Source organism: Tenrec ecaudatus, chromosome 12, assembly GCF_050624435.1.
Source record: "Tenrec ecaudatus isolate mTenEca1 chromosome 12, mTenEca1.hap1, whole genome shotgun sequence".
In the NCBI taxonomy this organism is placed as follows: Eukaryota; Metazoa; Chordata; class Mammalia; order Afrosoricida; family Tenrecidae; genus Tenrec; species Tenrec ecaudatus.
In genome coordinates, this window is record NC_134541.1 from 268776 (window position 1) to 282493 (window position 13718).

A 13718-nucleotide genomic window follows, 5' to 3' on the forward strand; every position below is an offset into this window, starting at 1 on the left:
CATCAGTCTCAACCCTCTCTGGTCCTTTGGTGGGGTGGGGGGCTTTGAGCAGCTGGGTCATGGGTGGAGCCCCTTGCTTATACCAACATCTCTGTGACTAGGGGTGGGTGCTGTACTATGGACTCCCCTAGGTTCTCCTGTTTCCTATTCCAGGTCAGCAGGCCCAGCTTTGAGGTGGGGGCAGCTCTTGCTGGGGCCACCACTCCCCAGACCTGCCTCCAGTCTGGGCAGCTGGGGGTACCCCGAAGGGGGCTATCTTTGTTGAGTCAGGGTGGGCGGAGGCCTCCAGGAGCTATAGAAAGGCTGGGGTCACAACCCTGGGCAGGTTTGGGATTCCTTCCCTGGAATCCCCTGTCAGGCAGACACACTGGGGTGGCCTGGGGTGCCAGCGAGCTACTGGGAGGAACTCTGAGCGCAGGCTGTGACCTGGCACCAAGGGGTGCAGGGACCAACAGATCTGCTGATCCTGTCTTGGTCCCCTTGGCCTAATGAAGGGGTCCAGAGACCCTTCCTGGGTCACACACCGGGGGTGCGAGGAGGGCTAGATGTGAGCAGGCAGGTCCCACTAAAGAGGGCCTGAAGAGAACTTCGCTTGCGGGGAGCGGGGAGGGGGGGGGGCAGGACAGCGGATCCCCAGCCTCAGCCCTTGGCCCTGCAGGTAGTGCCTGCAGTCTGGCGACCTGTTTTCACTCTCCGCACGCACGCTCTGTGATCTGGGCCCGTATCCCCCTCTCGGAGCAGTGTTTCTGCCCATCCCCACCTCCGGCGGCTTCGGTCCCCCTCGGGCCCCAGCGCCCCTGGCCGCTGCGCTCGCTCGCGCCGCTCCCTCTGTGCGCCCGCCCGCCCGGCTCGCCACTGTGGCTCGCTCCCGCCGCAGCCTCCCTCCCGCGCCCGTGGGCCCGCCGCCCCGCCTGCGCCCCGCGCCTGCGCCCCGCCCAGCGTACCGCAGTGCCGTACTGCAGGGGCGCCGTGCATTGCGCTGCACCGTCAATAGGTGGACCCCCTCCCGGAGAGATAAAACCGCCGGCGCTCGCGTCGCCAGTCCCTCTGGCTCACACCGCGGCTCCTGGTAAGGACGCTCGGCCTCACGGCCCCCGCCCTCTCCCTGGTCTCGCGCAGAGGGTCCCCTCTCTGGAGACTGGTCTCGGCAGACAGGAGCGGGGCCCGGGCGCCGCGCGGGGCTGCGATGCTTGCTGCGCGGTCAGCAGCCCCCCACCCAGCGCGAGCTACCTGGCACCTCGCTCAGGCCCCCGCGTGGCCCTGCCGGTGGCGGGGGAGGCACGGGCGCTTGACTAGGTGGCTGGCGAGGATGAGGGCTGGTCTCTTGGGCGGCGGCTGTGTCCCCCTGCGTGACCTTGGGAATGATCAGGCCCTGTGGGGTTGGGGTCAAGGTCTCCAGTGGTGGGAGCCATAGGGGTGGGTTCTGGGGTGTCATGGAAACGTAGTGGGGGAGGGGAGAGCGGTGAGCCAGGAACCTGGCCACCCTGCCCCCACCCCTGCAGCCTCTGGACTCGTCCATGGTGCCCGCCATGCGCGCCTGTCCCCCTCCCCCAGCCCTCTTCCTTCGGGGGGTGGCTGCTGCTTCCCTCAGATCTCAGCACAGCCTGCAAGGACAGGGCTGTGATCAGGTCCCCACCAGGGTTGAGGGGCAGGCCAGACCCCCAGATTTCCTTGCTCCAAGCTCTGCATGCCCCTCCCCCACCCCAGCACCGGGAGTGGAGTTAGCACCTGCTGTCTGTTCTATACCCACCTAGGTATAGAGGGACCCCACCCCACTGTTTGTCCCTGTGGAATCCAGAGGAGGGGGCTGCTTGGGGGCTTCTGATACCAGCACTGAGGGTCCTATTAGCCCTCAGGCCTAGCCAGCCTGCCCTCCCCCTGCCCCTGCCAGCCACAGACCAGGATGGAGAGAAAGATGGCGCCATCACTATCACTGCCTCAGGAGGGGAGGGGGAGCGCTGACCATCTTCTTTGTTGGGGGGGGCGGGCGGGGGCAGGCATGGGGGACAGGGCCTCTGAGATCGTAGGGTGACTCATCACCCAGGCTCCTGGGTGACGCTGGGTCGGGCATGGGCTCACCCAGCCTGGCCTTCCGTCTCTACAGATGGGAGTGAACCCTGGTCACGAGGCTGCTGTCCGCAGGCACCTATGCCCAGACTTAGCAGGCTGGGCCACCCCGAGAGGCCAGGCACAGGCCCCTCAGGGCACAGGGTATGGGCAGGGCCTGTGCCCCTGTGAGCTGGGCCAGCCTCTTGACTGGGATCTCACCTGAGGCCCCATGTCCCCTGCACTCCAGCCTCATAGAAGCACCGGACCACAACCCCCACCCCAACTCTGAGCGCCCCCCACCTCTGGGCAGAATGGGCAAGGAGAAGACCCACATCAACATCGTGGTCATTGGTCATGTGGACTCGGGCAAGTCCACCACCACTGGCCACCTCATCTATAAGTGTGGAGGCATCGACAAGAGGACCATTGAAAAGTTTGAGAAGGAGGCTGCCGAGGTGAGCTGGGGGCCCCTCTGCCACCTTCATCCCCACTTCCTCCAGGCTTGGTCTGTGAGACTCCAGGGAGTCTGCTCCCAGAGACTTGAGGCGGGAATCTAGGGAGGTACCCCATGGTGTGAGACTGGCCTGGTGCCAGGGTTTGCCCTCCACAGGGTGGGCAGAGGACTACAGGCTGCATGCCCTGGGACTGGGCTTCTGCCCCAGGGACAAGCAGGGCTGGAGGTGGGGCTGTCGCCCCCCCCTCCCCCTCTGCCCATTCTGACTGCCAAGCTGCTATTAATAGCTGATTGATGGGCAGGAAGCCACCAGCTCCATTTCCTCCAGCAGGATTCAATTGGGGGGGCGGGAGCCCTCGGTGGGGTCCTAGTTGCCCTGAGGAGAATGAGGGGCTGTCAGGTGGTGGGTCAGAGAGGCGTGGGTGGGAAGTGGCAGTGTGGTGGGATGTCTCCACCCCCTGCGGCTGACCTCAGCCCGGAGCCTGGGAGAAGTGCAGGCGGGGAGAATGCGGAGCCAGCCAAGGCGTCCATCCTTGTGGGACTGAGCCCCTGCCCCACATGGGACACTCTGACAGCTCAAAGAGCTGCACCACTCTGTCTAGTGGTCTCCCAGGGAGCAACAGGGGGTGTTTGGGGAGTCTGTTTGGGCCTGCTGGCCCCTGGGCTCCACTGGGCCACCCCTCTGGGCTGGGCAGCCTCCCTGCTGGCCGAGGTCTGTTCACACAAGGCAAGGAGTTGGCCTCAGCCTGGCCGTGGCGAAGCCCTGGGCTTGGGCGATAGGAAGATCCAAGGCCCAGGTGTCTGCTGAGGGGAGGCCCAGTCTTGTGTCTGGAGAGACCCTTGGGAAATCCCTGATGAGGGTAGGGTAGGGTGGGGAGAGGAGCTCCTGCTTTCAGAGAACCATCTGCCTTATAAACAACGGAAAATAAAGAAATGGGAGGGGCCAGCTGACTAGAAAGAGATGGACGCCTGGCCCTTCCCATTGATTTCTTCCCTGCTGTGTATAAGGCAGATGGCTCTCTGACAGCAGGAGATACCCTGTGGCTGGGGGTCCAAGCACCAGGAGAAGGGGTTCATCCCAGTGGTGGGCTCCGGCCCTCACGCCATCTACTGGTGGATGTAGGAAACCAAGAGGCTGACGAACCTGTGGGCGCAGGGATGGTGGTCCTGGGCCAGTCAGGCGGGGACGCCCCTCATCCAGAATGGACCTTCAGCCTGTGCTACACAAGCTGCCCCAGAGATGGGGTCCGTGGGTTGGGGAGCCCCATATTTTGGCTGGGGGGAGGGGCTTTCATGCTAAGTAGGCACTAACCCCAGGTCGGGGCTGTTGGGCTGCACCCCTGCAGATGGGGAAGGGCTCCTTCAAGTACGCCTGGGTGCTGGACAAGCTGAAGGCGGAGCGTGAGCGCGGCATCACCATCGACATTTCCCTGTGGAAGTTCGAGACCACCAAGTACTACATCACCATCATCGATGCCCCGGGCCATCGGGACTTCATCAAGAACATGATCACCGGCACCTCCCAGGTGCGTGCACATGGGACAGGCGTCAGGGCAGGACAGGCAGACCTGATGATGGCAGAGCTGAGTCAGAGAGGCCATGGTGGGCGTCCTCACAGACAGATGGACACAGGCACCTTCACAGATGCAGGGACATAGTCACCTTCATGGACAGATGGACACATGCCAGGACATGCAGACAAACCCAGTCAACTCACAGACACCCAGGCATAGGACCTCACAGACAGATGCAGTCACCCTGACAGACACGTGGCCAAAATTAACCTCAGAGGCACGGATACAGCAATCCTCAAAGACAGACAAGACAGACCCACCTTCACAGACAGATGGACACAGTCACCCCACAGACACACGCACGTGGTCACTCCACAGACAGACAGCACACAGGGCCCAGCAGCAGGCGCCTGTTTCTCAGGGGTGCCAGGCTCCCTGAGTGTTGGGCTCCTGCAGCTGGCCGGCGGCTGTGGGACCAGGGCCCTGCCCAGGCCGTACAGCCCCCAGGATTGGAGTGGGGGTGGGGCTGGGGCTGGGGCGCGGCCTGGGCGCTAGTTGACTGCCCGCCCTGCAGGCCGACTGTGCCGTGCTGATCGTGGCTGCTGGCGTTGGGGAGTTCGAGGCGGGCATCTCCAAGAACGGGCAGACCCGGGAGCACGCGCTGCTGGCCTACACGCTGGGCGTGAAGCAGCTCATCGTGGGCGTCAACAAGATGGACTCCACGGAGCCGCCCTACAGCGAGAAGCGCTATGATGAGATCGTCAAGGAGGTCAGCGCCTACATCAAGAAGATCGGCTACAACCCGGCCACCGTGCCCTTCGTGCCCATCTCCGGCTGGCACGGGGACAACATGCTGGAGCCCTCTCCCAATGTGAGTGCCCGGGGCGGCTGCTTGGCCCGCTGAGCGTGGGGCCCCAAACCAGCAGGCTTTTCTTTCACACTAAACCCTGACCCTCACCCACTGCCATGGGTCCCGGCTCACAGGGAGCCTGTACAGGTTTCTGAGGCAGACAGCCTCTCCGGTGGGTGAGCCACCAACCCTGGGGTTGGCACCCAGCGTGTAGCCAAGCACACCAGGAGGATGGAAACCAGTTCCATGGGCTCGGAGCCTCCTCGGGATCGAGCAGGGGGTTTCTGCTGGGTTTCTGAGGCCCCTGCTCCTGCTCAGGCCACTGCCCACTCTGGTGCTCCAGGCAGGCTGCAGGTGGGTGGTGGAGTCTGCTCCCTGGAGGTGGGAGTGGATCTCGGGCCAGGCTCCCGATGCCCTCCTTGGCGGGGGGTGGAGGGTGGGTGAGCCTGGTGTGCTCTGCACTGGGTGCACCTGCGGCACCTTAGTGCCCGCCAGGTTTAGGGCACCTTGTCCCCAGAGGGCAGCCACTGGGCCTGGCAGGGCTGCAGGCATCATGGCTGAGGGAGGCATGTGTCTGAGACCCTGGAGGGAGTCAGGCAGCAGGTGAGGGTGCAGTGACTCTGCTGACAGGCCAAGTGTTGTTTACTGGTGGCTCCTGGCCCTCCTGGGAGCCACCAGGTGCTGACTCCACCCTCTGCTGGCCTCCCAGAGGCTTTCAGGCCCAAAGGCCCCCCCCCCCCGCTGTGGGTTCCTCCCCCTGCTGGCACTCCTGGTAGCCACCTGCTTGACCCGTGCTGTCCCAGTGTCCACGGGCTAAACCGCTAAGACCAGCTGAAGGACCTCTGTCCATGGCCGAGCTCTGGTAGCCCTTTCTCCCAGTCTGGGGCGGGTGGGCCGCTGGGAGGGGGTGTGCCTGGGTCCCCTGGGAGGGGTCAGCTGGGCCATGTCTGTCTGTAGTCCCTGGGGTCTCAGTGCTCTGTGGCTTGCCTGCCCAGGGATGGGCAGGGGCGGCTGAGGAGCTGGGTGGGTTTGTTTCCTCAGGGCCACCCTCTCCAGCACAAGGTGGCCTAGGCTTCTCTGAGCTCCTCATTCCCCGGCGTGTCAGGGCCACCCTGGGGCTTGAACAGGGGTGGAGTGGGGGTGGCGGTAGGGGGTGAGCTGGGGAATTAGGGCAGGCCCCAGGAAAGGTTTACATGAGAAGGGCTGCTAGGGGGCAGAGGAAGGCTGTGGTCCCTTCCCCCAGATCAGAAACCGGCTCCAATTCCTGGCTGAGGGATGGGGGTGTGTGGGGTTGGGGCCAGAGCCTGCTGGGCCTGTGTGTGTGCATCTGTGGGGGAGATGCTGTAACAGAATTCACAACCATACATCATTCTCTCTGAATCCAGGGTGCCCACTCTAGGGGACCAGGAACCCGAGTGACATAGTGGTTGCATGCTGGGCTGCTAACCCCAAGGTTGCCAGTTCAAGCCCACCACCTCCCCTTGGGAGACGGATAAAGATAAGGCTTTCTACTCCTGTACAGAGCTGTCTTGTCGGAAACCCACAGGGGCAGCTCCACTCTGCCCCCTAGGGTGGGTGTGAGTCAACATTGCCTCGATGGCCATGAGCTGTGTTTTGAGTTTCGGCCCCAGGTGAGAGCCTGGCTCTCTGGACCACTCCTGAGAGGCTGCTCCTGGGTGGTCTGCATGTGGTTTGGCATCTCTTACCTCCTCACCCCAATCTCTGCTACTTTTGCTTGCTTGAGTAATCTTTTTCATATCTGAAAAGAGATCGACTTAAAACACATCCTACACGAATCCTGTCTCATTAACAAAAGACGACACAATGGGATTATAACCACTGCCATAGAAGTGAGGATTGACCGCCTATTTCTAGGGGACACAGTTCATTCTAGAACTTTCTGCCCTTTCGCTCTCAAAGATGCATGCCCTTGCCACATGTGAAACACATTCACAGCATCTGATCACCCCAACGTCTTAAATCAAGCCAAATCTAACCATTGAAATCAAATATGGGTGAGATTTTTGATGAACTCTTCATCTGAGAACCTGGTAGAGCACACGAGTTGGTGCTTTCTAAAATGCAGTGTTGGAACAGACACAGCAGACATCTTGATTAACTGGGAGACACTGGGGGGACAGCAGGATCATGGGCCTCGGGCAAACCCCAGGCCCAGCAGACCAAACTGGACCAGTTCTCAGGCTCGACAGCAGCCATGAGGTCGTCTGGACAAGGCCCTGCCCTCCAGGCTGTGGGTACCAGCCATGCCCTCTGCTTTCTGGGTGGACGCCCCAGGGCCCTGACTTCTTTTGGACATTCCCATTTTCCACCTGAGGGGTGACTGCCCCTCCTCCACCCCGGCCCCAGCAAGACTATTCTTTTGTCTTTTGGGTATGACAGACAGCCCCCCCCACCTCCAGCTTCAGGTGGCAGCCCCACTTCCCTGACACAACTTAATGGCAGTCCTGGCAGCCCCATCCGCGGAAAACAAGTTGGCAAAGCCCCTGATACTTTGAAACCTGGGTGACCGTGGCTCTTTGGAACAAGGAATGCCCTGCTTTCTGGACTTACCCTGGCAGTCCTGCTCATATCCATGCTGCCTGCGCCAGGGCAGATGGTTCCCTTTTCTGGGGGACAGCAGGTGCCCCTCGTTTGGCCTGTTATCTGCCTATAGGACTTTGGAAGGCAGATAGCAATCTTTCCTTTGGGTCCGTCTCTGTCCTCTTTGGTCTAGGCTGATGGGGTCTCGTGGTAATTGATGAGACACATCAGCCACAGGCTCAATGTGTTCAACAAAAGCTCTTGTAGACCTGCCCTTGGTGAACATTCCAGGTCATGTGTCCTCAGTTTGCACAAGAGTTTTCTAAATCTTTGACGTTTGGTTTCCAAATGTTCACAGTTCATTTGTAAGGGCATCTCTCCACTCACATTTTATGGTCAGTGGTGAACCATGCAGGTGGGCACCTTCTGGCCTTGCTTAGACCTCTCACCATGCAATATCCAAAATTTCCACCAAAGACATGAATACAGTTCAGAAGACAGGTTCTCACACGTGATCGTCATCATTTTCTTTGGAGGCTTACCAGACGAGCAGTCGCCCGGCAGCGTGTGTATTTCTGACAGTGGTAGAGACTTTCTGTCGCTCTCTCCACTTCCTTCCGACCTGAGCAGCATGCCCTTTGTCCTTCTTCACCCCACGGGCAGGCCAGGCCTTCACCTTAGGGTCAAGCCCTCCCATCCCACCCCACCCCCCAACCCAACCCAGCTCCTAAACGAAACCTACATTTTGAGAAGCTCCCACTCCTGGTACCGGCTTCTGTCCTGGTCTGTTAGTGATACGGCGCAGAAATACCCCGGGTGGTGCCTTCACAGACAGGGACTGCTCAGGAATCGGGATGCCAGCAGCCCCAACCCAGGACACCAGCTCCTCAGGAAGTTCTCTGTCGCAGTCAGCTCTGGAGGAGGGTCCTTGTATCCTCTGAGCTTTCCATTCCTGGGGCTCTTCACGTGGCTTGGCAGCTCTCCATCCTCCTCTTAGCTACTTTTGCTTGCTGTGTAATCCCTTTCATATTCCAAGAGAGATGAACTGAGACCCTGCCTAAACCAGGCCTCATGAACATACCCAAACCAGTGCATTTCCAAATGGGAGTATAACCACCGGTATAGAGGTCAGGATTGGTCACATAGATTCAGGGGGGTGGGGGGCGGGGAACGACCCAAGTCAGCCCATGGCAGAGCTGACTCCGTCACTGGCTCCTCCTCCCATCAGATGCCCTGGTTCAAAGGCTGGAAAGTGGAGCGCAAGGAGGGCAATGCCAGCGGGGTGTCCCTGCTCGAAGCCCTGGACACCATCCTGCCGCCCACTCGCCCCACTGACAAGCCCCTGCGCCTCCCACTGCAGGACGTATACAAGATTGGCGGTGAGTGAGATCTGTGACTGGGGACCCCTGCCACCCCACCCCCTGGCCAGTGTGCCCTTGCCCCCCCTGTCCCCCCCGCAGTGCGTGGCCAAGCTGGCTGTGCCCTCTCTTGGCCTCCTTCTGAAACCAGGGAGCTGGCTAAGAGGTGCTAAGACTGGGTTGTCTCCATTTCCCACCCACTTTCTGGGGACCCACTTCCACCTACTCCATCCACACCCCCCAAAGCCCCACATCCCTCTCAGCTCACCCATTCACCAAGGTCTCTTGCTCTCCAAGTGAGATCTGGGGACATGGGGTGACCCCCACACACCTCTCTCCTGGGGGCTCCCAGTCTGTGGGGAGATGGACACAGTCCAGGGACGACAAAGGCTCCTCACCAGAGCAGCCCCCTTGGACCCTTGATGGTGACAGGTGCCCTTGAAGACCCTTGAAGGGTTGTCTCAGGCCAGACAGGGAGAGAGGACAACCGCCCAGACCCCTGACAGAGACAGGGAAACCCTTAGACTCCTCATGTGGAGGCAAGAACCCCCTCCGGCCCTTGAAAGGGAGACAGGACAACCCCCTCCGACTTCTGAACCAGAAACAAGCCCCCCTGCAGCTCCTGATGGGGCAGCAAGAACCTCACTAAAACCAGCCCGACGGGATGAGACCCGCCTCAAACATCTGGCAGGGAGACAGGCTAACTCCCCCAGATCCAGGACGGGAAGAGAAGATCCCCTTCAGACCCCTGATGGAGAGACAAGACCCCCTCAGCCCCAAGGGAGATAAGACCCTCTATCCCAGACCTCTGAGAGGTAGACAAAGCCCCCTCAGATCCTTGACAGGGGACAAGACCTCTCTCTGTCCCCAGTAAGACAAAACTTCCCTCACACTTCCGATCAGGAGGCAAGACCCCCACTGAGGCCCCCGGGAAATCGGCGGCACTGGCACTGTCTCATCACAGCTCCAGAAATGGGCCCCTTTGGGCTGCAGGTGCCGGCAGGTGCTGGCAGGTGTACTAGGCCGCTGGCTCACTCTGCTGCCACTGCACTGTGAGGCAGGTTCTCACAGCAGCGCTCCCCACCCCCACGCTGGGTGCTGGTCCAGCCCCCTCTTCTCCTTGCTCTTCTCTTGTCCTGCAGTTGGGGACAGGGCTCCACTTCCATCTGAGCCTCCTCAAGGTTGTTGGGAGTCTCTCTGCCCCCTCCATGCGACCATGTCCCTCAGCCCTGCCAGGGAGGTAAGCCCCAGCTGTGGGTCCCCCTGGGAAGTCCCAGCCTCACAGCCCACCTTGCGCAGGCATCGGCACGGTGCCCGTGGGCCGCGTGGAGACAGGCATCCTGCGTCCCGGCATGGTGGTCACCTTTGCGCCGGTGAACATCACCACGGAGGTCAAGTCGGTGGAGATGCACCACGAGGCACTGAGCGAGGCCCTGCCCGGCGACAACGTCGGTTTCAATGTGAAGAATGTGTCTGTCAAGGACATCCGCCGTGGCAACGTCTGTGGGGACAGCAAGTCTGACCCCCCGCAGGAGGCTGCCCAGTTCACCTCCCAGGTGGGTGACTGCAGGGGGAGGGGCTGCCTGGGGCCACAGAGGAGCTCCAGCCAGGGCAGGAAACAGGAAGCAGGGTGGGCTCTGGGCTCTGCTAATTTGACCCTTGGGTGTAGTCCTGGGTGCGTCATGACAGCAGGTGGGACCCCAGCCTTTGAGGGCCAACCTTTTCCCTGGAAAATGCTTGTATTGGCTCCTTCCGGAGACACCTGCGACCGTGTTATTTCTGACACCCTCACTTCATGCCCTCTGGCCACCTCTGTGCAGGACCACTTGAAACACAGAGCCAGGTTGCAAGCACAGGGACTTCAAAATGTTCATGGAACAATTTCTTTGTCTTTTAATCTCATTTTCCCACCAACTCTGGTGCCCTCTCACACAGTGGCTGGGAGCCACTGTTGCCTTCATCCTGGCTTTCTAGGTGGTCAGTGTGGGGGTCTCAGTGTAGGAGGTGGGTCCTCCCTTGGCCAGGGCTGGACTGGGAGTGGAGCCACAGCCTGCAGTGGTGTCCATCTCCAGTGCCACCAAGGGTGGGCTGGGTTTGGGCCAACCTGACTCCAGCTGTACTCCTGCCCTCAGGTCATCATCCTAAACCATCCCGGGCAGATCAGTGCTGGCTACTCGCCGGTCATCGACTGCCACACAGCCCACATTGCCTGCAAGTTTGCTGAGCTGAAGGAGAAGATTGACCGGCGCTCTGGCAAGAAGCTGGAAGACAACCCCAAGTCTCTGAAGTCAGGCGATGCGGCCATCGTGGAGATGGTCCCAGGAAAGCCTATGTGTGTGGAGAGCTTCTCCCAGTACCCGCCTCTCGGTGAGCTGGGGCCAGGGTTGGGCAGGTGCCCTGGGGAGGCAGGGAGCTGTTAGTCTGACCAACTCTCCTGTTAGGCTTACAGCACAGTGAGATTCAGACTCCATCCCTTTGATTGTGAGTGGGATAGCACCCTTCTGTGGCTCATCCTCAATTAGGATCTCCCTACGGCCTACCACTAGTCTAGTGGCAGAATTAAGACTGTCCGCCTGACTCCAGTTGGCCCCCCCAGAGTGGCAGCCCACAGACCTATACTGGAGCGCCACCATCTTAGGCAGGGCGGGCTGCCTGGCTGAGAAGGTCCCTCCCACTCACAGCAGCTCACAGGATGGATTCCCGTTAGGAGTTACCTAAGGGCCTTAAGATGTATTATCTAATCAATCAGATTGGATGTATTATCCAATCAGGCCTGGGTCGAGGTCGAGGTGCTGATGATCCCTAACATGTAAGGAGCCCAGAGCGCTATAAACATTAGGTGCCTTGGGGCCCCACCTGGAAACGCAGGCACAGATGGGAGCCGCCCAGGATTCCAGGTTGGAGCGTAGAGGGGTGCTGCGTGCTCCAAGTGCGCCTGCGCGATGCATCCCTGCAGGGCAGGCCTGGACTGCGCCTGAGCGCGGCCAGGAGGTTGGGAGATGCTGCGTGTGCCGAGTGCGCCTGCGCGATGCATCCCTGAGGGGCGGGGCCTCACGTCACCCTCCTCGCAGGCCGTTTCGCTGTGCGCGACATGCGGCAGACCGTGGCCGTAGGCGTCATCAAGAACGTGGAGAAGAAGAGCGGCGGGGCCGGCAAGGTAACCAAGTCGGCGCAGAAGGCGCAGAAAGCGGGCAAGTGAAGTGCGGGCGCCCGCGGCGCGGCCCTCCCCGGCGGCGCCGCGCCCCGCCCCCGCCCCCGGCGCGGCCCCGGCGCCCCGCCCCCCCGCCAGGCGCATGTCTGCACCTCCGCTTGTAAGAGGCTCTACGTCAGCGACTGGATGCTCGCCATCAAGGTCCAGTGGAAGTTCTTCAAGAGGAAAAGCGCCCCCCGCCGCCCCGAGGCTTCCGCGTCCAGCGCCCGCCGCGCTCAGTGTCCGTTTTACCAATAAACTGAGCGACCCCAGAGCCACATGCGCTTGCGTGTCGGGGTGGGGGTGCAGGGGGCCCTACTTCCTGCCCCGCGACGCCCTTTCGCCCAGAAGTTCCGCCGCATTCCTTGACCTCTCCCAGGTGGGCCGGGCAGATGTTCTCCCATGGTCCCCAAGAGGGCGGGTGCTCCAGGCTCCAAGAGAACTCCAGCCAGAGATGGGTGCTGCACCGATCTAAGTCTGCCCTTCGGACGAGGGTGATGAGGGGGTTGAGGTCCCAGCTCTCTTCCCCGATGATGGGAGGAGGTCTGCATACACACACCCTTCCCAGGTTTGAGGCTATCCACCCCCAAGTCCAGTCTTGCCCCCACCCCAAGCACATGTAGGTGTGGCCAGAGACAAAACCAGGGTCCCCAGTGACTCGGAAAACCTGACAGGTGCAGCCAGAAACTCCAGCCAGCACCCCTCATCAGAGGGGCTGGGGACCTCAGGGCATCGCTGGGGACCCCAGCCGGTCCATCAGCCCTGTTCTCAGAATGCAGCATGGCGCCTGTGGGGTGGAAGTTCACAGCAGAGCTCCTGCTACCCTGGGGCCCACGCCTGCAGGGACCTGGATCTGGTCCCCGCGCTCCTGGGGGGCTAGCCATGGAGCTCATGTCTCCTGTTGTCACCTGCGTACCACTGTCCTGTGCCTCCAGAACAAACCACTACCATGACTAACTTCGTTCACTCACAGTCCTGGGGAACAGAGCCCCAAGTCCTTGGTGCATGGCACAGAAATCAGGATGTGGCAGGACCTCCCCTCACCCGAAGGCTCTAGGGGAGGGGTCTGCCTGTGTTCCCTAGCTTCTAGTGACTGCTGTGTCACATTTGCCAGTCAATCACCCCGTCTGCCATCTCTCATCCTAACACTGTGATGGTATTCTGAGTCCCCCCATAACCCAGGACAAACTCTTACATCAGGGCTCAGAGCCTGACCTGTGGTGGCCCAGAGTCCACCTCCTGTCCCCTCGGAAAGCACACAGGAGTTGGCAGTGCTGCCAGCTGGAGCCACAGTGGGCGCCCCCATACCCCACCCCTGAGTGTGGGTGGGCCCTGAGACCTGCTGGGGAAGTGTGGGGCACCAGGAGCCAGGCAGCACAGGGGGAGGTAACCCCTTCCCCGAGGAGTGGAGCACTGACTGACGCTTTGCCTGCAGAGCGGGCAGGGCTGGCCAACACAGCTCGGCTACTGTGGATAAGCTCAGCTTCTCAGGGCCCGTGTCCACGCAGTGAGTCGTCGTGGTGTGTGGCTGTGCATCCTGCTGGTATCTGGGTCGTCTTCATACTACCAAAGCGGTGTGCACCTTCTGAAGCTCACATCTACCCGGGACCCAGGCCTCTCCAGCCAGACCCAGCTCTCTGACCAAGCCTGCTTGTCCTGGGCTTCTCATGTCTCACAGCACCTTGAGGACCTGAGAGATCTGGGGAGGAGCTGGAGCTCCATCTGTGCCTGCCCTCCTTACCCAGGGGTGGACAGAAGACTG

At 61.1% G+C, this 13718-nt stretch overlaps 1 protein-coding gene across 1 annotated transcript; it reads left to right on the forward strand.

Annotated features, from left to right (window-relative positions):
* Positions 1-963: 963 nt before the first annotated feature.
* EEF1A2 (eukaryotic translation elongation factor 1 alpha 2) lies at positions 964-11965 on the forward strand. Its single transcript, XM_075527702.1, has 8 exons — positions 964-1069; positions 2297-2504; positions 3850-4029; positions 4592-4888; positions 8637-8787; positions 10066-10322; positions 10899-11133; positions 11838-11965. Exons 2-8 carry the CDS (start codon positions 2361-2363, stop codon positions 11963-11965), a joined length of 1392 nt encoding a protein of 463 aa, XP_075383817.1. The 5' UTR covers positions 964-1069; positions 2297-2360.
* Positions 11966-13718: the final 1753 nt, after the last annotated feature.